At 37.2% G+C, this 27,230-nt stretch overlaps 1 protein-coding gene across 1 annotated transcript; it reads right to left on the reverse strand.

Annotated features, from left to right (window-relative positions):
* On the reverse strand, window positions 1-27,208 carry LOC146472594 (exocyst complex component 6B-like). The gene is made up of 31 exons (XM_085119343.1): window positions 27,022-27,208; window positions 26,711-26,876; window positions 24,757-24,804; window positions 23,665-23,755; window positions 21,960-22,005; window positions 21,449-21,511; window positions 19,379-19,460; window positions 18,916-18,975; window positions 18,171-18,236; window positions 17,229-17,303; window positions 16,798-16,884; window positions 16,332-16,378; window positions 15,763-15,816; window positions 15,382-15,454; window positions 13,498-13,569; window positions 12,943-12,992; window positions 11,618-11,665; window positions 11,417-11,522; window positions 10,751-10,807; window positions 10,597-10,649; window positions 9,558-9,622; window positions 9,001-9,047; window positions 8,638-8,717; window positions 7,991-8,045; window positions 7,147-7,219; window positions 6,440-6,546; window positions 6,077-6,157; window positions 5,346-5,406; window positions 4,182-4,255; window positions 3,433-3,545; window positions 1-2,130 (listed from the first exon to the last, which is right to left on the reverse strand). Exons 1-31 carry the CDS (start codon window positions 27,111-27,113, stop codon window positions 1,998-2,000), a joined length of 2,325 nt encoding a protein of 774 aa, XP_084975469.1. The 5' UTR covers window positions 27,114-27,208; the 3' UTR covers window positions 1-1,997.
* Between the last annotated feature and the right edge of the window lie 22 nt (window positions 27,209-27,230).

A 27,230-nucleotide genomic window follows, 5' to 3' on the forward strand; every position in this document is an offset into this window, starting at 1 on the left:
TGTTACTGCATCTGTTGTTTTTATTGTATGTATTCATCAACCACAATGTTTTCATCATGAAGGTTGAATGAATGATTAATAGCCTAATATTTTTACATTACCAGAGATATTTTCTTTACCCTAAATGATTTGAACTGTATATGTAATCTATGTACACAATTTCATATTTTGTAAACTTATAAAATTTCTCATACAAAAGTGGCTAAAATGTGAATTGCAAAACAAACTAACTGAAAGCCGCTGAACAAATTCATTTTAAGGTTCCTTTTGAACCATTTAACATATACTGTTTGTAGAGAATAAAGGAAAAAGGACCCGGAACAGGCCAGGACAATAGTGGCCAACTGGGTCGACACAGGACACCCAGCATGCAGCAGGGGTGACCAGCACGTCACAGGATACCACACAGTCGATTGTGTATTCGACCTTGTATAAACTGTAGCGTCGCTTCCCAGCCAACCACAATATTCCTGGGACTGTTTCGTTTTGATTTAATAGGAGAAAATGTAACTATTAGCCATAAAAGAAAGTAGTTGGCGTACATTCACGTACTGTTTTTGAACTTTGCTTCCCCGTTCTCGAGTGTACGCAACACTGTTTGCGGGAACAAAATATTTCTGAAAATCGTGTTCTCTTCTCGGAAGCAAATTTGCTTCTGTGACAAACGCATCGTGTGCGATTATACAGTGAAATTGTAAGGAGAACATTAAAATTCGTTACTGTTTGCAGCGCCTATAGACAAAAAATAAAGTTTGAAAATAAGTCTTCACATCTGCGATTCTTATATAGTAATGCATTGTATTCTTATATAGTAATTTTGTTCTGTGTTCATCTATGGAAGTTCCTAACAACCCCCGAACTGCACGAAAATCGGTTGATCAAAAAGACATGCGGTGTTTAAGTTTAAGTCCCTCTGAGACTAAATGATGTGTTCATATTGCGGGTCACTTGTAAGGAGAGGTTTGGCTGTTAATTGCAGCCTTATTTTCCTGTTCGCAATGTACGGATAAGATTGCGTGTTAATCTTAAAGATACAAATCGCCAAGTGGTCAAGAAAAGTGAAGCAAAACTGAAGGAACTGTTTTGGTTTACGTTTTCAGTAAAATTTTCAAAAGGTACATGTGTATGTGTTTCCTACGTGTTTCCTTGCTCACAACTAAAACGATCTAAAACGTTCCTTTCAAGTGAGTTGCCATCGCTTGTCAAAGGCTACGTTTGCATTCGTTTTTGCCGTCCGCATGTCAAATATCCGTTTTCCAACATTACCACTTTTAGCAGCTTTGTTTTGCTTGTTCTTTTCCTGCTTTCAATCTCCGTATTCACAGCATTTTCGTTTGAATCTTCATTTTCAAACCTAAACTATCAAAAACGGATAGTTCCCTTATTTGGAGAGTTCACTAAGTCTCAGAAAGGAAAAACAAAACAAAAACAACAACAAAAAAATTACACCTTCACCATACAGACACTTCGCGGCATATCGAGATTTGACTGCAGTTGTCATGTGACTTCATGTCCTTGTTTGGTCACCCTCTGTTTGGTTAGTCATGCAACACGTGGGTAAACCCAGGCAAGAATTGAAAGACTTGAAAGGTCTGCAGTATATTAAATAACACGTGTGCACTGGTTCACAAATGATAAATCGAGCACGGCATTACAGAAGAATTCAACTTGAACTAAGGACATCTTTTTGAATGAGAGAAACTCGATTGATTTTGTTTGCAATCCCCAAACCATCCGTGCTCCGTTGTATGTTGTCACTTACTAAACTGTAATTTTAGATTTCTTCAATACGTCGTAACTTTTACCAGATGCAAAATATCTTGCATATTATTTTACTCCAGGCCCTCTGAGTGTCCAGGCCTTCATTGCATTGTAATTCTAGCATAGGGTGACCTAGTGTAGTCATGCGTTGCTGAAGACTTTCAACGAATTGATTTTTTTTTTCATTTTCGCTACCAGATATTATGGACTTATTGCCTGCATGCAGAATTTGAAAATCACATGATTGAGGCGCCAGCAATTTCAGCATCAAGGGTCTTGAGACGTTTCAGGATCGTCTCGTTGAGTTTTTTACGATCTCGTTGGGCTTTCTTCAGTGTTAATATTCGTTTCTTTCCCGTGTCCATCATCCTATTAACAAATCAAAGTAATTAGTAAATTGAATGAAGAGACACGTCTACTATAGCCATGGTATTCAAAAATCAACCTAAGTTAAAGATTGAACTTTGGTGCTCTGACTTTGCCCTTAGTGAATAAAGAGCAATGAAGCTCCACAACAAACTTCTTACAAGGTTTTTGTTCGCATGTTTGGACTTTACCGCTAAAACCCCCACCCGAGAGGGGTACTTGGGTTCGAGGCTTGCACTATTCTGTTTTTTTCCTTCTTTTCCTCTCAAGTTTGAAATTCAAGTGAATGTTCAAGGTCATTTTGAGAAATGGAAACGAGTGTGAAAAAACGGTCCCAAAAACTCTTTCTGCCTGCCGCTCCGCTCTCAATCCCGACCCTATCTCAGACCAGAATGTGTCATTTTCCACACCAGTTTTCTGCCTCAATATTTCTGTATTCGTCATTTATCATCTTCGAATGGTATTTACTGGTATTCTCTGCCTCTTTTTCTTTTGAGGATAAAGACATAAACGCGTTCATATACTCGCTTGGCTCTGATAAAACCATACACAGTTTCAGAGCACGTAAAAAAAATTTCAGACCAAAACAGTTCAAACTGCATTGCCTTTGGGCGCACAATGTTAAGGGGTAATTCAGTCATGTGTGAACACACGCCGTAAAAAAGCAGGCCAGTTGTACACGGTTGTAGTTCTTCTGACATAAATTGCAGTAATAGCTAATCATTGGCTACAAAATATTACCAGCTGACAGTACAAACGAGCAGGAACGACAAGCAGTCAGTTGCTTACGTTAAAACAAAAAAACCAAAGAAAGAAAACGCGATTTATTTCCTGGGTCCGTTTCTACCACGACTTGAGAGAACTTAATTACGACAAAAAATTACATGAAATTGCCTTGGTCTGTTGCGATCACCGTTGACCAAGTTCAAACATTGAATAAGCACTCGCCCCATCCCGTATAATTTTTTTACGCTCACTTCAAAATAGTTCTAGATAGCGGATACTATAAATCACACTTAGCTACGTTTTCTGTTTAGAGAAAGAGAGAACACCAAGTAGAGTCGAACCCGGGTCACTGGAGTACCAAGCGGGAACCTTACCATTGATTTTGCTGTTTTTTCTGCTAGATATCCTAACCGCAAGCTGCCTAAGCTACATTGGGCTAACCGCAGATCTCTTTAGGCTAACCGGAGTGTTATTTTGTTAGTTACCAGTCTGTCACGGTAAGTATCCGCCATCTAGACGCGGGCTTAAAAAAAATTGCTGTCCCGTCCCGTCCTGTCCCATCTGTGATATAACACTTACTTCTCAAGAAGTCTTGCTACCACTTGAGGGTTGACTCGACTGTATTTACTGGTGGTGGAGCCATGATCGGCAAAGTACGTGGACCAGTCTTCATTTAACAGCAAATCTACCAACTGAAAGAAACAAACAAATATACACACGCATTATTAATCATTTCCTTCCCAGAGTCAACACTAAGTAAGAGAGCCATTGCCCAGCACTTTCCTGTGGTGCTGTTTATTGCTTTATGTCTGTTATTGCTGTTAAAGCTCAATGTCTTAGTAGTTTGTACTAACAAATTCTTGTTTTCAGCTTTAAAATCAAAGTCGTAATCATTTTCTTGCGTTCGTCTTGCTCCGCCTCGATTAGCTGTAGATATTTGCGGGACAAGCAAGCCTCTAATTATGTTATATTTTTAAAACAAACATTGATTGATTGTGCTACAAAAGGTGGCTCTAACCTTTGGAGACTATGGATGAAATCCTAAAGTGTGGACATTCAAGTAAAAGCACTTTCCTGAGAGAACTATCCTACGGTGCTGTTTACTATGCTGTTCGATGTTGCTATGGTGCTGTTTACTATGCTGCTATATGTTGCCACGGTGATGTTTGTTCTTCATCTACAGTCTACATTTCCAAGATGAAATTCTAGAGAGCTTTTAGATTTTTATTTTGGCAATACTGTGGGGAAAACAGTTCTAAAAGCTCGAATAACCTTCAAGCTGCGCTGGTCATAAAACTGTTTCGAGTCATTAGTCATGTTTACTATACCTGTCTGAGTTCAAGAAACGTCATCTGCAATGTGCCGTCACTTATCCCTTCCACAGGATTCGAGTTGACAAACTCTGAAAAACAAGTTCGACAAAGTTAGATCTTGGAGTGTTTTCCATTTGCAGGTCTTACCGGCCAGTCTGTAAATCGAATGCGTCATTTGAAGGGATGGTGGGCACGGCAAAATCTTGAAGTATATTTACTCCGAAACTGTTACACGCTATTTTGAAGAAATTCGAAGGACTAGGATAAAACTTATCCTTCGAATTGGAACATTCCGTTTACGAACTGCCCGGTATGGCTGGCCAGTTCTAACAATGGAAAGCGCCCTAACTTTTACATTACACTGAAGAAATACCAAACAGCCGAGTGCACGGAAGGGAAAATTATGTGAACCAGAGACCTCGGATGAGGCCAATGACACCTCTGTTGGTTTGTTCAAGAAACGAAAAGAATTTGGGTCAACTTTGCACACGCAATTTTTCTACCCTTCAGTCAGTTGCTTTTCATCTTTCTCAAAATACACTCCTGTACCTCTCCACACTGAATCAGGCAACAGCCATTGTAGTTCTGTATGAGCAAGGTAAGCACAGATCCAAAAGTGATACATGACGACGAAGCTGTTTGAAACCTATTGTAATTGTGTTTATGCAAAGTTAAGTGTTATTCACAGTTAAGCGATCAAGATGAACAGCTAGTGTTGGAGAGCGACAAGCACAAGGTAGCAACAATTCTGGCCAATATTTTCTAGGCCAGTTTCGAAAATAGCGTTGGCAATGTACATTTGTGTTCTGAATATCTATAACCAGTCGCCATATGCTTGCTGGTGCTGTTATTGTGAATTTTTGAAGCCCACCCTCCCCTCTCCCCAAGCAACGTTGATAGCGACTGGAACTGATCATTCGGACTATACATAAACACAGCAACATGACAACATTGCATGGGGTGGGGATAAGGAGGTATTTCGTGTTGAGTTTTGGAAATCGTCCCAACATTTTTGGCTAGGGTTGAAGGTAACAACGATTTTACACAACACTGAGAAGTAGAAAGCGGACCAAGAATAACATGAATCAAGAGCATGCCCTAGGATGGTTCAAATGGAGTGTGATCGGTTTGCGTTAGTATGAGTAAGTATGATAACGTAATGCATAGGCAGGATAATACCTTCACATTTTCTAAGATCCTGGTTGAAGACTTGAAGGCCAAACGCATTCATCTGTTTCACCTGTAGACACAACGAAGCAACTACCAGTTATTGTGAAGCAGACCAACAACGAAATTACAGATCATTTAGTCTGTGACACAGGCATACTGGGAAAAAGAAAATCCAAGTTCTCCCAACAGGAGTCGAACCTAAGATCTTCTGGTAACTAGTTCGAATGCTCTACCACTGAGCTACAGGAGACTCGTGGGAGCTAAGGCCATTTAACTAGGTTCATGTGAAAAGACTTATTCAGGAAAAGACTTGTTGATTATCCCTTGTTTAATTATCGTTTTAAGAATATGTTATTCGCTTTGTTACCCGTGTTACAGTAAGTGTTTTGGTTCTTTGATTGTTGTAGTTTTTCTCACAAGTGTACCAACTGTTTTCATGGTTTGAGATTTAGTCTGTGCATTCTAGTTGGTAGTTAGTTGTTAGTAGCAGCTGAGTACGGTAGCAGGTTTAAGTTGTAATTCTAGTTGAAAGGAACATGCCTAGGCAGAAATTCGTCTCATTAACCTCACTTCCTCAGTGTGGCGGAAAACCGTATAATTTGTAACTTAACTCGAACCAAGAACAACACATGACGGGTGGTAAGGTCAAATCTGGTTGGAGCTTCCTACCATTATCAACAGGTTTTACACACTGCAAAAAGTACAGATTATGGCGAGGTAAATGAACATTCAAGGCTTACCTCTTCATCCAAAAGCATCTCTCTGAGTTTGGTGGCCAGATATTTACAGGAAGACATGCATGCTGTTTGAGCTACGTTGCCCTATGGACACAGACATTTATAAATATATTAATAAACCAAAGAAACAATAACTCCAGAAAATAAATGACGTAGATAGTTTTCATTCAATTACTGAGTGCTCATGAAACGCTTATACCGTATTCAATATTTCATGATACTTTAAAGAATAGCTACATTCAATTTAGCCATGTTCAACGTGGAGGCAATGCCTTTATAGCGGGCGGATTCCCCACATTCCAGCATGTCAAATGCGGAGTACAAGCACTAAAGTAAACGTGAACACCAGCAGACTGGCCTACTTACCGGTAACGGTGAGAAATTTAAAAAAGTGGTGTGAAGATAGTCCAAAAGATCCACTAAATAACTACTGGCGTGTAACCTGGTATTTTCTGGAACCCAGTTATAATTCGCTGAAAACAAACAGACAGAAACTTGAGATTGAGTCAAACTTTATTCTGTCACTGAAGTTACTCTCAACGAACTAACGTCTCCAAGGTATGGATAACACTACACACATGACTGCAAACAAATGATAAATTTCAACAGGTGTCTACTGCTAAAACCCTTAGACATAACACCGCGCATGTCAATACCGAAGTACACTGAATGATAAGTAAGGTATGGACACAGCCTACAATTAATATTTTTATAGCTGCCAATGTTGCAGAGACTAAAATTGGGTACCGAAAGCGATGGGCCTTTTTCGAGTTGCTCCCAACCTCATTATGAGGAAAGCTTTTCATATGAAAATTTGTTTTGTTTGCATATGAATGAAACTAATTTTCACATGTAAAGCTTAACACTTAGCCTCGCTTTCATAGTGAAGTTCCAAGCAACTTGAAAATTTTCTCAACGTTTGCTTTGACTTGCTATACTGTGCTTAGTGATTGGTTATAAGTAACTCGCGCTATTTTCTCAATTAATAAGAAGCAAAACCGAAAGCAATCGTTACTTGCTCGCGCGCGTTCCTTTATAACATTTTGCGTGTGCTTTCGACGTTATATACACACCTAACTCTAAAAATTCCTCTATTTTCATGTTAAGTCTTTCATACACTTGCTGCTCGGTTTCAGCTCTCATGTCCTGTCAGAAAAATACAAACAATAATCTTTTTTATCTTTATTTCTTAAATAAACCACACCAATGGCCCAGAGTCTCCACCAACAGTCAAGACAAGTAAGAGCTGTTCAGAGAGGTGAATCAGGAGAGAAAAATGGTGGCTCCCAACGCTTAAAGGGGACGGTTTGGATGTTACAAAATTTCAATGAATTGTGTCGAAAAAGTTGCTGGGGAACAAGACCTTCGATTCTCTAGCAACCTTTTACATAAAAATTCAAAGTCACCAAAACACACTCTTAAGCACCGGGGATCTCAAAATTGGCCATTTTTATGATTATTTTGTTATGCTCTTTCGATTTGATTGACCCATTTGCAAAGGACCTATTTTACCTAATTTCGTTCCACGTGATCAAGCTTGCAAAACGTGACGCCACAGTCATTACTAAAATATCAATGTGAACGATACCGTAATTAACAGATTAGGAAACGAAACTCAACTGTTGTCCTCTATTTATTCACCAAAGGGTAAACTCTTGGCTTTTTTCCCTCAAATTTTGTTAGAGTTATGATTAATTGGTCACAGGACTTCGTGTCGTCCAATTCTGTCTGTAATCATGCTCGTGATTAAACGAATGTTAATCACTCGTATGATAACAGACCGAATTGAACTCCACTACATGTAAGTCCAATTACTATCATATGTTATCAAATGCTTGATAAAACACACTGGTCATGAGATTATAGAAATGATCACAATAGAAAACATATCTTGATGTTGAAACAAATTCTCCTTACCTTGAACGTGGACAGGCCATAAACCCGAGAAACGTTTGCTATTTCACAGGAGGTGCTGAGGATATAACATGCACATTTACTGGTCACAATAGTTGTCATCATAAATGTAAGCTGTATGTAGTTCATAATCGATGGCAAAAGCACGGTTCTTGACTGGCTGTCAAGCGAAATCTCCTGTTTGCTTGGTTTTGCTAGTCGAACTCAGTAACTGGATTAAGAAAATAAACTATGCAATGCCCTTAAACGAATAAAAACAAACATCCTTTTTTTATCTAAAAATCAGGAACAAATTCAATAGCAATGGTAGCTTCCTATGCTTGCGGCCAGTAACACGTTTTTGCTTCAAACTCTGATTAGTTCATTGCATTATCTCCATTTGTTACGATTGGTCCCTTTAGATTGGGGGGTGGGGGGGGGGGGGGGCTTTAGACAGTCAAGACGATACAAGACCACTCACGTAATAACCCAATGCGACACTCTTTTATTATTATTATTATTATTATTATTATTATTATTATTATTATTATTATTATTATTATTATTATTATTATTATATATATATTTTTTTTTTTTTTTTTTTTGCATTACTATTTAATTGTTGTAAGTACGCCAGTCTAAAACTTATTTCTACTCAAAGACCTCCTCACCCTGTTACAGCTATGACATGTTCTTCCAGATGAGCACAAGCTTCTTCTAAATGAATCGTGTTGATGGATAGTTGAACCAGCTGGTAGGACAAAAAATAATCAGATTCAGGAAGCTAACCAAAATCAGGAAATACACATATGGTGCACTTACACAAAACAACCTTATCATCATCATCATCATAGTCGCCACCAACATCATCATCATCATCAAGTTAGTAAGCCGGTTTGGCATTTCTTCTCTAATACGGTCAAGTCAAAATTGTGGCTGTGTTTAAATCATTTATGCTGAAATTTTCAACTTCATGGTTTGGGTATAAGATATTCAGCTAACCGAGAGTACAGCTAAGACTACATGTAGCAAACCTGAGGAATTGACAAGCCTGTTCTTCTAATAAGTGATATGAAGCAACCTAAAAAAGAAAACAGAATTTATCAATTTTACATTGGATAGCACAAAAGGTTTTAATTATTGATCACTAGATCAATAAATCAATTGATCAATTAAGAAAGCAATCAATGAAGCAATCAATCAATTAGTTAACAAATCAATTGAGAAAGCAAGCAAGCAATAATAATAATAATAATAATAATAATAATATTAGTAATAATAATAATAATAATGTCTTTTTATCATAAGATAAACACACATACACCCTGCATCCTATAACACAAAAATTATGAGTGTAAAAAGCAAGCTACAGTACATGAAATAACAATAATAATTATATAAACAATAAATCGATTAAATAATCAATCAAACAAGCCATTAACCAAGCAAGGAACAAAGATTCAAGCAATCAACCAATTAAACAAGAAATAAATCAGTCCACCAAGGACGCTACAATTAATCAATCAGTTTCCCGATTTTCACTTTTCATTAACACACAACATATAAGAATTAGTACACTTCAAAAACTGACCATTAAGCGTTCTTGTTAGAAGTAAATTTGTTGACTTCCTCACGGAATCCCCAATCTCAGTTTGACTATAAAAGCAAACAAACAAAGAAACAAAACAGCACTTAAACATTGTGCAGTGTTCAAGATTGATCTGTAGAGTAACATGTCTTCACAAAGCCAAAGTTTCTGGAGAAGAGGGTTATCCTCTGTAAGATGATCAAAGTTTTACATGAGGGCACCCTCAGGAAAATTCAGGGAAAACTGATTTGCCAGCTGTTACTAGCTTGCTTGAGCTTCACTCACTATTCCTTTAAGTTTTTTCGCACCCCACCCTCCCTCCCTGGTGGGTATGTACACTGTATAACTTGGTGGTAAGTATTATAGGTTTTTCCTCTAAGCCTCTCAGTGTGACAGGTCCATGGGTGGGGGGCTCGGACTGAGTTGCCATGGTTACCTCCAAGCACCTGGTGAGATGCTACATCCTGCATACCCCCTCACCTTGTAGCACCTAATCCCAAAGCTCAACTCTGGCTATTAGTATAACCTACTCTATGCTGATTTTCAAAATTTATATCTGGTTCACACTATGGTACATATAATCACACAACGGCAAGGCAACACAAAGGGCTACAAATGTAACTAAACACCTTAAGCTGTATTCACCACCACACAACCTGAAGACATAGCAGGCAAAGTGGAAAAATAAATTATAAAGTCACAAGGAAACAACTGATATTTTCTTTCTGTAATTATGTCCATGTTGTGGTGAATATATATGTTGCTAAGCCAACCAGACATCCCTCTTGAATTGTTGACATGACAACCTAGCCTCTTTTGATGCAATGAAAATGCAAATGTCTTCCATTCTAAAGCAGTTGTAGAAAATGGTCTTGAATCAATCAAGTGTAATTACAGTAGCCATTTTGCAAACCCTTATCCGGTATGTTCTAGAGAACATTACTGAAGAAATTGGTGGAAAACAAAGTATGTAGTTGGTCAAAGTGGAATAAAAATACTCATGCACGTTATTTATAATAGCAACCAATAAAACAAACCCTACCTGACATTGAGGTTTGAGTTGAATTTTAAACAGGAATTAATGTAGTTTTTAACCTAAGAAATAAAAGAAGCGGCATTATTGTGTTGTATACCAGAGAGTCATGTAAAGTAAAGGGCATCTTTTCCCTGCCATGACAAGACAGAATCATCTGTACCTCTTTGTAAACTTTGATCATTCCCTCTGAAAATGGCAGCTGCCTTGGAAAGGAATCCTGGAAAGATGAATGGAACCTTAAAATAAATTTTATGGAATAGTTATAATTACCTACTCAAATACAAAAAAGGATAATGAAAAAGTCTAATTTGCAATAACCAAAACTGTACAGCCAGTGCAGAAACTATCTGAAAATGCATGCACTGTTTATTTATAAAATACATGTTAGATGGGAAGGTGATAACTTTCATGTTTCTTTTCCTTCCACCCGCCCCCCGCCCCCCCCCCCCCCCCCACCCTTCCCCAATTCCTTTTACAATGTTGGGGATTGGGAGGTCTGTAAAGAAGCCTCAGAAAATTAAGCATTCAGAATAGCACAACAGGAGTCACTAGAAATTGATTCATGGTCAAACTTTGCCAAAAACAGCTGACTACGGTTGTACAGGTGTAGGTTTAAAACGTCATTCTTATGCTCAGTCTGTACAGTTGCACTTCAATTGGAAGGTTCCTTATGAAAACATTAGACATGAATTTACAGTGTCAATAGATGAATTTCTTTAGTGTGTCTACATGTATGTGTTTCAAGGCTTTTTCCCTTCAATATGTAAAAGCCAAGATGCAGCTGTTTTTACACTCATTGTACTTACATAAATTTATTACACAATACCTGTCCAATTTTTGAATCATCAAAAGGAAAGTCCTTCAGGACAGCATTGTACTCGTCCTCATTCTGACAGCTCACTGGGGCATAATTATCTTCATCAAAAATTTTCCTGTGTAAGGCACAAAAATCAGCAGATGAAGAACATACATTAACAGAAGCATCAAAATAGATCCGCTGAACATAGCACAACAAGACTTTACATACTTGAATATAGCTTCCCAGTCTTTAGATAAAATTTCGTTGTACTGATGCCTAGTAAAGATAAAATCAAAAAAATACTTCCATTAAGTGGGAAAAAATTTTAAAAAAACAAAGAAATTAAATTGACGGATAAATGAAGGAGGAGTCTAAATTGCAACTCCAGTTTTGGGATTAAAAATTTATGAATAGGATGTAGTTTTGGTACCCTGGACATGAAACTGTTCTTGTTTTTTGTTTTTTGTTTTCTTCTTCTTCTCACATGGTATGATAAAGAAATAAAAAACGCGCCGAGTGCATTGTTGAGTTATATAAGCACGCGGGAATTTTTAAGAACACGAGAGAAGTGCAGAGAGGCACGAGCCGTAGGCGAGTGCCTCTCTGTTCTTCTCGAGTGTTCTTAAAAATTCCCAAGTGCTTATATAACTCAACAATGTACGAGGAACAAGTTTTTTATTTCTTTTATAAAATATAAACAATTGCAACTCCTCAGACAAGTGCGAATTTTACTTAATTAACATCAAGTTTCTCCTTACACGAGATAACGCATAATTTAATAGCGCGCGCTCTTGCCAATCACGACACGATCACGACAGGGCACGCGACAGCGCGCGCAATCAAGTAAAAAGTCAAACTGTTTAAATTTTTCGTCACATCGTAAGCAATTCAAGAAGTTAACTCCAAGTCAAGTTTAAGTTTTAAGGTGTTGAGAGAGAAGTTGAAGTTAATTAAAAGTCTGGAAGCATCAGTACAAGAGACTGTTTTTTTGCGAATCGCTGGAGTGACAGCGCATTCTGTCTCTGGATTTCTCAGATTTTTCACAGGCAAAAAATCTGACGTGTGCTCCGTGCATATGTACAATTATAATGCACGCACCATACGTATGCTTCGTGCATTGTGGAGTTATAAAGAACCCAGTTTGACCAATCACAGTGCATGCTTGACCCTGGCTATTTTATAATGTGTAATAGAGCTGGTACCATGTGGATAAGAATGTATGTAAGATGGAAGGTGTACCTAGAATTGCCTGACAAATGAGTTTAAGTGTTTACTTCACAATTGACAAGATGAACTACTTGATTTAACATTGACAAGTATAAATTTTTTTCTTTCTTTTTTTCTTGGGAGGAGCAGATTTTCAAAATTTAAAATTAATTTGCAAACAAGTCTTTTATGGTCACTTCAGTACAGCACTAGAATATCATTTGTTTATTGAAGACATTTTCATATGAGGTGGCTTTTTTCATCTTTGAGAAAAGATAAATCAAAGAGATATTAGAACAAGAACCAAATGCATGTATACTCTCTACATGAATCATTTAAGAGCTCACCTCATTTCAAGAAGGACATCGAAAATTTTATTTACATTAAATCCAAAACCCTGAAAACCAAATAAATGTATCAATCATTCATTTTCAAACTGATGTCAGAAGAAATCTACTTGGAGGGGAAAGGGGTGTTCCTACATATAAAATATAGAGCAGGGTAGGCATTTTTGTTGTTTAGCACAGAGAAGGGAGCAAAATACAGCTGAACACAGTCGGTACAGTGTGTAAGGTAAGTGTTTCTGAGTCCCAGTGGTCCATCCCCCTTATTCCCGCCCATCCCCCCTCCACCCCTTCCCCAGGAGACAAAATCACATCACTATTTTGACATCTGACATTAACAGTTCCAACCTGCCAATGTTTAAATGTTCTATGCAACTCACTTGGTATCTTCAACAAAAGATTGAACAATAAGAAGTAATATAATGTATTATATAAAATGTCCAACTGTAGGTGTCAAAAGTTTTGGCTGCCTGCACAACATAAAATGGCTTTTTGTTGTAAAAATAATCCATGCTATTTAAAAGACAGTGTCTGCGGATGAAATACAGCGGAACCTACCGACAAGGTATGACAAAACCAAACAATGAGCTCCTTTACTTTTAAGAGAAGTGATGGCTCTTCACAATATGCCTGAAACAGAAGATCCTCATTAGACCATAGTTCTGAGGAGTTGGAAGCTGTATCTCAAATTAACAGTGCACAAACTTTGTTCACTATAACATTATATCCTATCTGTTAAGACAGCAGAAGAGTTTAAAGATATTTTGTTTTTACCTGCACAGGCATACCCTGCTCACAGAGATTGCCTTTCTTCTTTGTCATCAAACAGAATTGAACAGCTGTCACCACTTTACAGCTCAATTCTGTTAGACGAGAAAGAAGAAAGACAACCTCTGTGAGCAGGGTAAGACAGGCAATGCAATTTGTTGGAAATTTATTGTGTTACCATCAAGTGACAAAATAAATCACACATGCAGCTCCCTTGCACAGGCAACAGCTGAAAACCTCAGTGAAAACACATCAATAACGCCCCATAATATGGAAATATACATGTACTTTTAAATCGTACTGTAATCAACTTAACCAGCTGCTGTGACCGTTAATCCTTTTTAACTCGTGAATGCGCGTAGCGCAATGAACGAGTTATAGCGATAGTTGACTGTGGACTTGGTTGGTTAGTTGGTCGGTCGGTCGGTCGGTCGGTCGGTTTTGTCGTTAACTTTCGGGCGTGCGCAGTGAATGAGTTTTAAATTCAATTAGTGGAAAAAAACACGCGAACATTTGTTGTTCACAGCGCATCAGGAAATTCTTATTCAATATGTAGAGAATAATTTGACGATCATTTAGTGCAAGAATGGAGATTTTTCGTTCAATCTGAGCAAAGTTACAAGTTTTTTCAGTTTTTCAGAAAGTCCGGGGTCGTAAACTCAATTAGTGAAAAAAAAAAGTGAAAATTTTTTTCACGACGCGTCAGAATTCTCTCATTCATTCTGTAGAGAATAATTTGACAATCATTTTAGTGTAAGAATGGAGATTTTTCGTTGAATCTGAGCAAAGTTATAGGTTTTTTTCGTTTTTTTCTACAGAGTGCGGTTTCTTTTAAGAATTAAAAATAATTTAATTTAGAAATAATTTAATTAGAAAATAATTTAATTTGTCAGTTTTCACGCGAAAGCGGAACGTGCCATGTCACGCATCATTGACGTCGTAAACAAAATTATGCAAATTTCTGGTGAAATGAACACTTTAAGATCTTGTCAGCTTTCATGGAGGTTTCAAAGAGAAAAATGTTTCATTTTCGAAATTTACAACTGGTAATTTATGGGGAAGCAAAAGGACGCGGTCGATAAATAATTCTTATTTAGCAAGAGCTTGTCATAGTTCATTATTTTTACTTGAGGATTACGTGGACTGAACTCCAAAGGAAAAATTTCACGCATTTATGTCGGGCATGAAATGTAATGCGATACTTTGTTGAACAGATTTCCCTTTGTGAGATCGGCTTGCCCTACAGTAATTTTGTAATTTTAATTCCCAAAAAAACTTCACTTGCCCATCGGGCAAGTGATGGTTAGAATCCACTAGCCCGATCGCAAAATCCAGTAGCCCCGGACTATCGGGGACACGAATTTGCATGACGTAGCTGCACATGGCGTGCTTCTATGAACTTTGAATAAAAAAACACGTGATTTTTTTTTAATCGGCGCATCAGAATACAAGAGTACAAGAACAGTTATTTTTCGTTACATAATCGGGCAAAGATATAGTTTCTTTTAGCTTTCAAGGAAATTTCCGTAGCCGTCTAAATTTTAATTGCTATGTGTCATCTGCATTCACGAGTTGGCTCACAGGAGCCTTTGATTGAATAATTGCATCAACTGTATAGCAAAATAACATCAAATAACAAACAGTCTTAATTATCACACTGTACTTTTATCTTACCGATTGTGTACATGTTAAAAGTACGGGTGCAATCTTGGCAGCTGCCATTTCCCAAAGATCATCAACTGTCGTCCTTATAAATTAAACAACAAGACATGCTGTTCCATAATATAAATTTATTTGCAGCATCACCATCATTTTTATGTAATTTTACATGTACAACTAACAAAACATGTGTGCCATAGACTAAAATATGTATGTGTAGAGTAATGATTGTAAAAATCCACTGGGGTTAATGAAACCAGACAGCCAAATGTTTAAGGAATTGAACTAAAAGAGATTGCTGACTGGAAATGACAAGAGAATAATTAATATCCGAATAAAGCCTCGGTATAAAGAAAGAAATGTCAAATGTAAGCTTGGTCATTTATTGTACAATACCTTGTCACTAGTCCTTTAGTTGTGTGCAGAATTATATCCTCAACAACAAAAAACCTTTAGAGCAAAAAAAAAAAATTCAATGTACATAGCAAACAGTAAATGTACCATGACATTACATTGGTAAAGATTATTAGACAAAACAAGTATCACCATTTTTAGTTTTAAAAACAAATGACTCTTGCAGTTATGTATGTAACGTACGCAGGTGTAAAAAGAAAGCCTGAAAAAATAGCAGTTAAACTGACACTGGTGCAGTACTCTACTATGAGTTGGTCATTTTGGGAGTTCATGATTTATAACATACTGTACCCTTCCATCTACCACCATCAGTGATCTCAATAATTTTTTTAGCTGAGGAAACATAATTTATATTTGTATGATGCTTCACTGATACAAAAGACGTGCTTAATATATAAAATTTAATTCAATAACAACCCAAAGAAGGCTATGTTAACACTTTTCTGAGGCTCATCTTCCCACATTTCCTGTCCTCTTAATCATATCTGCCTTCCATTTCTAAAGTCTGGCAACAACAAAAAAAAAACTCACTGTTCCATAAAACAACTCACCCTACAATTTGATGAAAATAAGCTCTGTATGCCTCCAGGTTTCCATCCTATGAGCAAATGAAATGGCTTATGAGTAATTCAACACATATGAAAAAGTAAGTTGCAAAAACACCATTTTCACAGTGTGATTGATGTTGTTTTTATCCACACCCCCAAAAATAAAATCCCTTTGCAGACAGTTGATACAAAAAAAAACAGTTTACAATTTCATAACTGGTTTGAAAAAACAATACACTGGTTTAAGAAAGATCTGAACAAAATAATTATATAAACCACAACACACAATAAATATTTATTTGACCTGAGAATCAACTATGTACACACAGCAAAGGTCATTACAGTACTGACCATATGTGTGATCAGAAATGCACAAAAACAATCATCTCTGGTACATTAAAAATTATTCCCTAACTTGTCCATGACCATTGCATCCCTAAGAATATCAACATCAAAAAATAAGACCTACTCTAGTTCCATGGCTGAGTTCCAAGGCAAGTCGAGCTTGTTTTCTTCTTTGCTTTCTGTAATAGTTCTCAAAGGTTTCTTTTTCTCCCTGGTGACATAAATGCAAACAGAGCTGCTTTGGTAAATGGTACCAGGTACATGCACCTGCGAATGTGAAATTGGCTATGGCAGGTAAAATTTGTGATGGAGCTACTTCTTATTTGTAGTGAATCAAAATGATTGTTCTCTAAATCAATTGTACTTTTTCTGCTTAATATCAAGTAGGACAGAAAAAACTGAAGATTATTATATTCATTTAGTAATTCCATAATGGTACAAAAACAAATCTTTTGATGTAAATGACAAATTGCAATACTCAACTGCCCTCACAGGTACAGTTGTAATGTTGCTTTTATCTAGAAAGACTAGTTAAGAAAGTTTGTAACAACTTACCACAACGGTGAAAATGTACAAACATTTGTAGACAGGAGAAAAATCCACCAAATCTTGGGCAGACTTGTCCAACTCCTACAAACAAATAACAATGAAGCATCAATGACATACATGTACATGTAAAACCAAACTTGTACTAAATGGTCATGACTTCAACTCAACAAGAACAAGATAAGATCTAACCCTTTTATATTTAGAGGAGTTTACTCAAAGCCCTCTCAAAATGTATCAGCAGTCAGGGATTTTGCAGCCAACAGAAGATGACCTGCCTCTTGGTTTGTATTAACTTTCCCCAAGATGCCTTTGGACTTAGCTCTTTCTGCATTCATGTATTACCCCCATTGTGTTATGTACTTGTCTACTAAAAAACATTTTGAGAGGGCTGTACTCAGGAGATTTATGTTTATCAATGTTTATAACTGTTTTAACAGTTATAACTGTTAACAGTTATAACTGTTAATATATAACTGTTTGTTAACTGTTATTAACAGTTGTAACTGTTTTAACAGTTTTTTCTGATCTCTTTCGTCTGTGACGAAAGAGATCAGAAAAAATTGCAATTATTGTTTCACCAACAATTGGTGTTTTAGCTCATGACGACATAAACTGCCCCACATATTGATGACAAACCACGACAAGCATGATTTTGCTACTTAACATATTCTAAACAGTTGCAAAACTATTGTAGTGTCACCAACTGTACTGTGTTCCACAGTGGCCTATATACTACAAATTGTTGTAAATTATACAATATATTTATTTTTGTTACTGAGGTTAGCATAAACATCAAAGCTTCAGCATAAAAACTTAATTCTTGTTTCAGTAATACTCAATTGATTAAACAGATTGAAGAATTTGAGCCGAAAGTATTACCCCTTGGGTGCTGGGCATAACTCTCTTAGCACGCTAATCCTCTCTTAGCTTAATTTTAAGATTGCTTACTTCGTCTTCTCCTTTCTTCTTCAAACCAACCCCAGGCATGAGTGTCAAGTCATTCTTTTGTATTGCCTAAACAATAGAGATTGATCTCCATTCAACAAAAGGAGTTCATGTACCAAAGAGACGACATTCCAAAATCAAATTCATAACATGGAACTTTATCTCTTTGGAACGTGCATCATGAAAAATTAATGTTGATTTGCCATAAATATGCTCCTTATTGCAATAATTAGCTGAGTGTTTTTTTTTTCCTCAAGCAAATCTTTTAAATTTTGCACCAGTTCTAAGCTCTACAAACCACTAGAAAATTAGAGAGATTCATATGGAGAAATTATCCATATCTCAGCTGTGCAACAAGTAGCCGATGTTTGGCAAATTGATGTCTTTTTCTCGTTTTTTTTTTTTGTTTTGTTTTTTTTTTTGTTTTTTTGTTTTTTTTTATGATGCACTTTCCAATTTATCTAACCAAAACCCATGCTTTCAAAAATTCACTTTTTGCCATCAAGTTTAACTTCAGGGCTCAATGCAACAAACGTAATTATGTACTAACAGTTTGAACACATACTGTAATCAAAAAATACCACTCAGGGGTTGGCTATAGGGAACAATAATCCTTTAATAATATTTATTTGGTACAAATGCAAATTTATCTAATAAGTAGACATACCCTGTGCAGTAATTCAAATGAATGACATTATCAGCTTCAAGGAATAATATTTTTTCATTTGTACTTTTAATTAACACCAACCTGTTTCATAGCAATTGAACCCAACTTATCAGAAACCTTCCTGATCTTCTCAAGAAAATCCTGTAACAAAAAGGGCATGCCTCTATCAAATTAAAGTTTCTGCCATATGTTCATTTAACATGTAATATAAATTTATCTAACACTGCCCCTCTCCTCCTACACTAAATTAATACCATAAAAATGAAATCCATTCATTCTTTGGTGGTCAAGTTTAACTTTCGCTCCAACAATAGTTCAAATTTTAAGTACCCGTAAGACTATGGTGTACATTAACTTGGGCTAGCTACAATGTGGGCAACAGTGAGGCTCACATACTGTACATATAAGAGGCCCAGTTACAGCTCACCTTAATTTGCCCACAAACAAAAGCGAGTTCAAATCTACTATCAATAATTATTTTAAAGGTAAGAACAAGACAAACTCAAACAACTGATGTAAATTCTTCATCATCACAGGTGCTTACCCTTAGGTCAGCCATTGATGCCTCTTTGATGTGTTTTCTTAAAACAGGAATACTATCTTGCATGATCTCCGCAAATCTAAATCTACAAATTAAACAGTGAGGTATGACTATTAAGACCTCAATCACAGTAAGGTATGTATAAAGCTGTGCTTGGGCCCCGCACAGCTAGTACACATACATGTACTTAACTCTCGTTTCATTTGAATTGAAGCAAATAGGAGTACACATATTACTGCTCCACCATCAGCATGTGTGGCAAACCACAGGCTGAGTGCTCAGTGGCAAACATGGGGGTCGAGCAGGGTTGTCTCATCCTACCAAAGCTACAGTAACCAAAGAGGGTGGCTAACAACATGAAGTACTATTTGAAAAGGTTTTTAGCAAAGTAGGCAGTTCAGTGCAATGCTCAGTGATTTAAATGATTGTAGGCAGTGTTCTCCCTTTTTTTCAGCACAGCAGGTAAAAGAGCATTTTAAACCGGTGAAGCAATCAGGGAATCACAGCCTTGTTTATTAGGTCTGCTCAGTACATTACATGAAATTGAAATTTGCCCCATTCTTGTCAACTTCAGTGCCGACCTTAAATTAAACCTTAACAGATACAAGTTTTGCCCTCATTGCTAGGTAGCTTGTGTGAGTATTAAATACAATACAAAAGAGTAATGGTTTTCAGAACATTCCTTGTAATTTTCTTGTTGTTCCTGTCGGCTTGTTGCAGCAGTAGCACTTAAGAGCTAACATAGAAAGCAAAACCGGTTTTTGCTTAGCCTTTTTTTCTTTTTCACCTTTGGCATTAGATGTCAAATGAAATTGAACAGCATTTTCATTTACAAGTGTTTTATTCTTTGTCTTAGATTATTCTCTTGCCCTAAAGTCAAAGAAAAATAGACAAAAGCCACCTCCGGGGTATCCTTCCTGTGCTTATATGAAGTGTCACTACAGAATCATCGGTCTTCTCTCAAAACCAAACGAAATTCGCTGCATATTCGTTTTCATCCACGTTCTGGAAGGGGTTTTTTTTGTCAAGGATTCTCTCAAAACGTCGTCTGAAATAGATTTTAAACACTTTTGACCTGAATGTGGAGCATTTCGTGACAAGAGGAAGTTTTCGATCACCACAAGTGATGTTGGTCAATTTAGCAACACCAGTTTTCTGAAGCCGCCAGACAGTTAGGTGGGAAGTTCAAGGAACTGATTTTCCCGCATTGCTTGCAAATCAAACACTTGCAACATCTAAAATTACTTTACCTGTAACTGTTTCCATTCGTGACTTCTTGCCATTGCCAACAGAGAGAAATGAAAACAACGTTCGTTGTCGCTTCATCGTGAAATTGAACATAAACAACTACAGATGCACGTGCAAAGAAGTGACATCTGCCACGATGGAATTGTGGCAGCAAGCCCGCCAAAAATTCGTGGATCTTGCCTTGAAGTTCGAAAGCCACAGATAGTACTCACAAACCATAGCCCGTGCAGTTTATCTAATTTTAATCTGTTTATTTATTCTTTTAAAGGATAAAATACCGATTACGTCGCTGAAACAGCCATATTTTTTTCTTTTACCTGTTGAATTTTCAAGAATTCCAAGGAATTTTAGGCGGTAACGAGTGGTGCTACAGGCGGTAAATTTTACCAGTTACCGCCTGAAAAGGAGAACACTGTTGTAGGTATTATTTTTTTTCTGATGCATCTACAGTTGTACATGGAAATGCAAATATTCCGTGCTTGCCTTTGCCTTCCCCCCCCCCCCTTACCCTGATTTTGTTTTGTGCAGCAATGTTGTGCACAACGAAAGAAATTATAAACAGCGAACAGCAAGCACACATTTCTGAGCCCTGCTTGCTTTGCAAATACATGTACCACTGAAAACAACTGGTTTTGAACATTAAATGTTTGTAAAAAAAAAAGAACAGTCTACGAGTTGACACACACTACACAATGTATAATTATGCGGATGTGCACACATGTTTTCTACTAATTAATGTGTTATAGACATTGTTTTGGGTTTGATTCACTTATCTCTGACCTCTGCATTGATAACATGTTCATGTACATGTATATTGACAATTACCTTTTTATCCTTGGTAGGTACGTGTGTTCAAGCTGTTCCAAAGTTTTTAGGGCAGGGTAGTACCTTGAGAAAAATTTAAAAATAACAATTTGTTATTAATATTTTTATTAAACAATATGACAGAATAAATTATGCTTAGCTGTCAAAATAATGACACCTTTTTGACAAAGAATACAACATACAATAAAAGACTTAAGTCAACAGAAGTAAAGTATTATAAATTGGTGAGGTCACTACTGAGAAGCCCCAGTATGGTAACCTTGGTGTTTGGAGGTCAAAAAAAACTTGACAATTTCAATAACTCAACAGGTTTAATGGCGGTTCAACAATGACAACTACAACGAATCCAAGCACATGGGAAATCACCTGTGAACTACAGTATGACACCATGACAAAAAAACAACACAAAAGTACACATACATGTACAGTGTAGCATGAATCATAACAACATAGTACAGTGTATAAGTTAAACAGTTGATTCTTTATTTGATCACTAATCAAAGGAACTGACCTTCTGTTTTTCATTTGGTCCTTAAGTTTTGCATACATCTCTAAAACTGCAGGAAAATGTATTTATAAGTTATGAACCCCATGAGCTTACTGCTTTGATGAACATTTTTTTTTATTTCTTTACTGGTATAGCAATAACAGCACAGGCCCATAACAAATCAGTGTACATATAACTAAGGAGTCTGTATTAGCCTGTTAGAGGACTAAATCTTTAGATCTAAAAGTCGCAAGGTGGACAACTCTTGCAAGCAACTCTCTGAGGCCAAATTCTGCAGTTCCAGAAAATATCCATACTCCCCCCTCCCCACACCCCCCATCCCTTCAGGAAATTCCAGTTTAGCTTCATACTTTGCTTCTAAAATTTGACTCTTTAGTCCTCCTCCCCCTAGGAATTTCTGATGACCTTCCACGCAGTACCGGTGTTACTTATGAGCTGGTATGTCAGGTTTGCCACCATAAATACATCGGGGAAACATCTAGAAGTGCTTAAACTCGCGGTAAGGAACATTTACGTGCTCTGGAGCAGCGGGAAGAAGGCTCAGTGAATTTCCAGAGGGGTTGAGAGGTCTTAGAAAAATACCTTCTAAGAAAAATTCTACATTTCCTTTTCTATTTAACCCTCTGATTTAGAACTATGAAATAAGCTAAATAACAAAAATTTTAGTGATTGGGGACCGGATTCCCAACAATAGCCTATTGTTAAGGAACCCGGTCCCCAAACACCAAAATTTTAGTTACCGTATTTAGTTGTTACGGTGCTTATTTCACTTCACAAAAAGGGCTAATTTTATTAGCCCTGTCATTTCTTTTTCTGGCATCTCTGGCAACAGTCTTGACACTGTTTTAAATAACGAGTAAAAAGTCAACAAATCAAAAGTGTAGAGATTTACAGTGATTTCAGATATTCAACATTTTTGTCTAAACAATACAAACTATACACGTAGCTGCCACAACTGCTCCAATGGAGGAAAACACCTGAAATGTAATCCCCCTAAAGACTATAATAATCATTACAAGATGCCTGTTACACTGGCATTACGCGTGATGCTGGGGCTGATTCATTTATTCCAACTGTATGCTTCGCCGATTGATAAATCTATCCTTGCTAATGGAATAGTTTGAGTCACGACGATCGCGTTACGTTGTTTCCCTTGCGCGATCCAGACTTTCACTGGAAATTTTTGAAATTCCATTACGATAACATAAGCTTCTCAATGACCTCTTTTCAGTCTCGCGTCGTGGTCTAAGACTGTCAAACAAAGCACGATTCCTTCGCCAGGAACTCACCAATTTCCACCGTTTTAAATGTCGGGTGCTTCTTAGAAGTTATTCTTTTGATTCACCGCTTCAAAATGGTGAAATTTCCGTTTGAAAACGGCAAACTTGAGTCCAGAACATGTTAACGATATGGCGCCAAATTTAATCCGGATCTGATAAATGAATCAAATGATGCTTTGACGTCACACAGGTAGGGGTGAGTGGGTCCCCTCCCTCGCGATATAAGTGACAAAAAAGGATTTTGATTGGCCTTCTTTTGTTGAAGACAATCAGGACAATACATCCCGAGTAGGAGAGGGGATAGTTTAATGAAGAAATTAATGTACACATTTGTAGCTACGAGGAAGAAAAAAAAAAAAAAGAAATCGACCCGTTTTTAGACACGGTATGCCCCCTCAGGGCATCCCGCGTAATTAGTAACTGTTTACCTGGTAAACAAAGACTGAGGGTCTCTATTGCTGATACAATATTCCTTTGAGTTGTACGACAGTTGATGAGATTTTCACACTTGCTTGTAAGCTATCAAAAGGAAAGATATTATAATCAGCTTTTTTGAATTGTTTGAGTCAGTTTGCCTCTAAAAACAGCTTATCAATACGTTTTGCGTCCCTCAGTCCAGAACAATCACAAAACTTATAACACACGAAAAGTAATATGTTGCAGATGTCTTCTATTTGACCTTTAAGCAGAAAGAACAAATGGTTATGCGCAAAGGATATAGGAGATGTCTGCACAGAGAATATTGAGAAGTCACAAATTTGGTCAGAAATGCTATTTCTTTTTTGGAGTTTGTGAATACCATATACTGAGACCCAACTGCCCTACTATGCCTTTTTGTGTTTAATCTATTTGTTTGCAGGTTGAAAGACTTTTTTTGGGAACTCATTACGACACAATATTATTATCATACTCTTAAATGTCTGGCTCATCAGCAATAATTTTAGCAAGGATGGTAAAGTACAGGTACATGTAGATATACAGTACATTACTCATGTTATACCAACAACCCATGTCTCTACTTTGACAAATACTGCAAGCTAATGAACTTGTTTATTTTCCTTTTTTCACCAACCTTACAACACAATGTATTCCTTACAAAGTGAAACTAAGGAAACTGAGAGCACTAGAAATATTTCTGGAATGTTAATTGAATAATTGGGAAAGACAGCCAATCAGATAGGAGGTGTAAAACCCACAAGCTGTAAAAGTAATTATTTTTGAGGTTTGTGGTCTTTTCTTATGGTTTAATTTCACCTCTGATTTGTCAAAGAATGCTAAACATTCCAGACGTACAGTGTAATTCTTAGAATTTTCTTAGCTTTGCTGTAATGGCTACTGTCTAGCGCGAAAATTTTGCAGTAGTTTCATTTTGTGGATTGGCGATTTTTTCGGGGTTTGCGGTTCAAAATGACTGAAATTTCTGGTCAATCTGCAAAAATTAAAACCCACAAAATTTTCATCTTATGCGGTATTATCTTCCACCAACAATATTACTTTGTCCATAATATTTATGTACACACCTCACGCCCTGATTCTTGCATAGCTTCGTTCACTTCCTTCACCTTTATCTGTGTCAAAGAGATAAGTTGTTTAATACTGTATAACCACATGCTTGTGATCATGTGTTTCCACACTTCCACTCCCTTGCTAACCTCAAGCTTAAAACAGCACCATAATACCTTCTGTCAAACTGACTTCTAAGTGAAGGGTTTGATATTTCTTTCATGATTCATAATAGAATGCTCAGGTGCTTACTAGAAAGAAAACAATCAAATAATTAAATCTACAGTGTAACTTCAGTTGCTGGACGGAAACCACTTAATTTCCTTCTGAGCATTGTCCTAATGAGGAAATATGGTCCAAACAAGGGAAAGAAAAAATCTTTTACCTCAGTGTGAGTCACACCCATGAATCCCTAGTTAATGATTACTGATGCCCTACCAACTGAGCTAAGAGGCCAAATGGGGGCAGATTGTGGGTAATTTAGATCATAAATCGCAGCAGAGAAGATGTGACGGGTACATCGTACATAAAATGTTGTATCATGCAGTACTTGTTGTATGACTCAGAAATCAATGTAAATTCATCTGCAGAGAGTAAACCACTTCTTAATTTCCACGAGTTTATTCAATTTGATATCTCAAAACGGTAGGGGTGGCTTTTTGGAAAGGGGGCTCTGAAAAGCAGGTGAGGGGGAAAGGGGCTTAACCCTTTCACCACCCCCAGGAGTGATCAATATGTAATTTTCCCTTACATTTTCAATACATTGTCAACCAGACAGGTGATGAGAATAAAGAAAATCATCAACTAGCTGATATTGTTTGATGTAACACTAAATTCTCTGAACAAACTTTAAAAAGAAATGTATGGCAGTCAGCTAGGAGGATTAACATTCACATCATGGGAGTGAAAGGGTAAATAGACTTTTCCCTGACCATGGCAACCCAGGTAAGAGTCCTAAAGTTATTATTTTTCTTTTTACTGACCTGTAGCCATAAAGAGAGTCAAGGTTTGAGAACCTGCACATTGCCTGCTCCCTCACCCAAACTTCAAACCTCAGTTTAGAGTACCCCAACCTCCCACAAACCCTTCACAGTATGAGAGGTCACAATTGAGGGAACAAAATAACTACTGCTGGTGTCCAGTGTTTGTCCAGCATTTCAGCGGTGCCCTTATATATTATATGCTATACCCCAGGGGTACCAAGGCTGCTGTCTAATAGGAGCCCAGTAGCCTGGGATGCCCAAGAAAATGTTCTGGGTGCCTAAATTTTTTTGCAGCAGTTAACCTAACACTTCGCATGTACCAGACAAGAAAGAGAGTACCACTGGCCAGAGCCCATAACAGTTTACCACAAGGAAATGACTCTCACCCAGTGTCAAACCATACTTATAACATGTCTATAGAACAAGACCAGGCAAGATTTGCGTACAGCTCCATACACTATACATACACTTTGCAACTTAAACTCTATTCAAGCCCACCATTTTTGGAAGAGAGTTGGTATGACAGTGGCCCATTTATAATTACATGGAATGTACAGAGCTGTGTTGATATCTATCACGACCCTTTTTCCATGACTAACAAAACTATTTTCAGACCCATAAAGAAAGTAAAAGGAGGACAGACTGGGAATGCAGGTCTTCATGTAGAGGAATTTTTTACACATTCCTGGGGTAGTATAAAATTACATTTTCGCAGCTTTGTACTAGCAAGACAATGGAATTATTGGTTTAAAGAAACAGTAAAAAGTGAAAAACTTCAAATGACGTTTTTTTTTATTTTATAACAACAAAAAGCCATGTAAATGATATTCGACTATTTGCCAAAAATAATGAATCGAAAGTGCATGTAAATCTCTAGCTAGAGATCGATCGCGGGGTCGCGATGTCAAATCTAAACAAATCATAAAATAATAACACTCCTTGCAGGAAATAAAGTCGTGGGTGAGACAGCAACAGCATATTAAAATACCTTGAGTTTCCGTGCTTCTCCACGCACTTTAAGTAACTCATTCACAGATTCAATGAAGCCTTGATAGTGGTAGTTACACATACGTTCGATGTCCTTGTCGTGAACCCGAATTCGTTCTTCCAGCTTGTCCATAAATTCATTGTGCTTCTCTTCATCGTACACAGCTCTACATCAAAAAGTGAAACAATAAATGCAGTAAAATGAGACACAAAACACCTCCCCATCTTAAAAGCAATCCAAGCCACGATTAGAAAATCTAGAGGTTTATCTGGCGGGATATTTGATGTATGAATGACATTTGCAATATTCACCTCAACGTTGGTCCAAGAAGACCGTCACTCGATTCAATCTCCGCTAAGAGATGCTCCACATGAGAGCTTGATACAGGTTGCTCTGCCGCCATCTCTGTTTCAATGGCTGCTTGTTCAAGCTCAGGTTATATGAGGCTGCAAGGAAACCCAGCCAACTAAAACATCCGCCATTTTGAAATGAAAACCGGGTATGTCTGAGCATGTGCAAC

This window comes from Pavona decussata, unplaced genomic scaffold, assembly GCF_977016875.1.
Source record: "Pavona decussata unplaced genomic scaffold, jaPavDecu1.1 SCAFFOLD_98, whole genome shotgun sequence".
Lineage (NCBI taxonomy): Eukaryota > Metazoa > Cnidaria > Anthozoa > Scleractinia > Agariciidae > Pavona > Pavona decussata.

Bases quoted from the DNA above. Each gene is read 5' to 3' on its own strand.
- LOC146472594 (XM_085119343.1), bottom strand. From the start codon at position 27,113: ATGGCGGCAGAGCAACCTGTATCAAGCTCTCATGTGGAGCATCTCTTA. The intron at 10,808-11,416 runs GTATTGTGTAAT...TCATCTTTCCAG, and splicing joins ATGATTCAAAAATTGGACAG to GATTCCTTTCCAAGGCAGCT. The intron at 9,623-10,596 runs GTAGGGTTTGTT...TTGCTTTTATAG, and splicing joins AACTCAAACCTCAATGTCAG to TCAAACTGAGATTGGGGATT.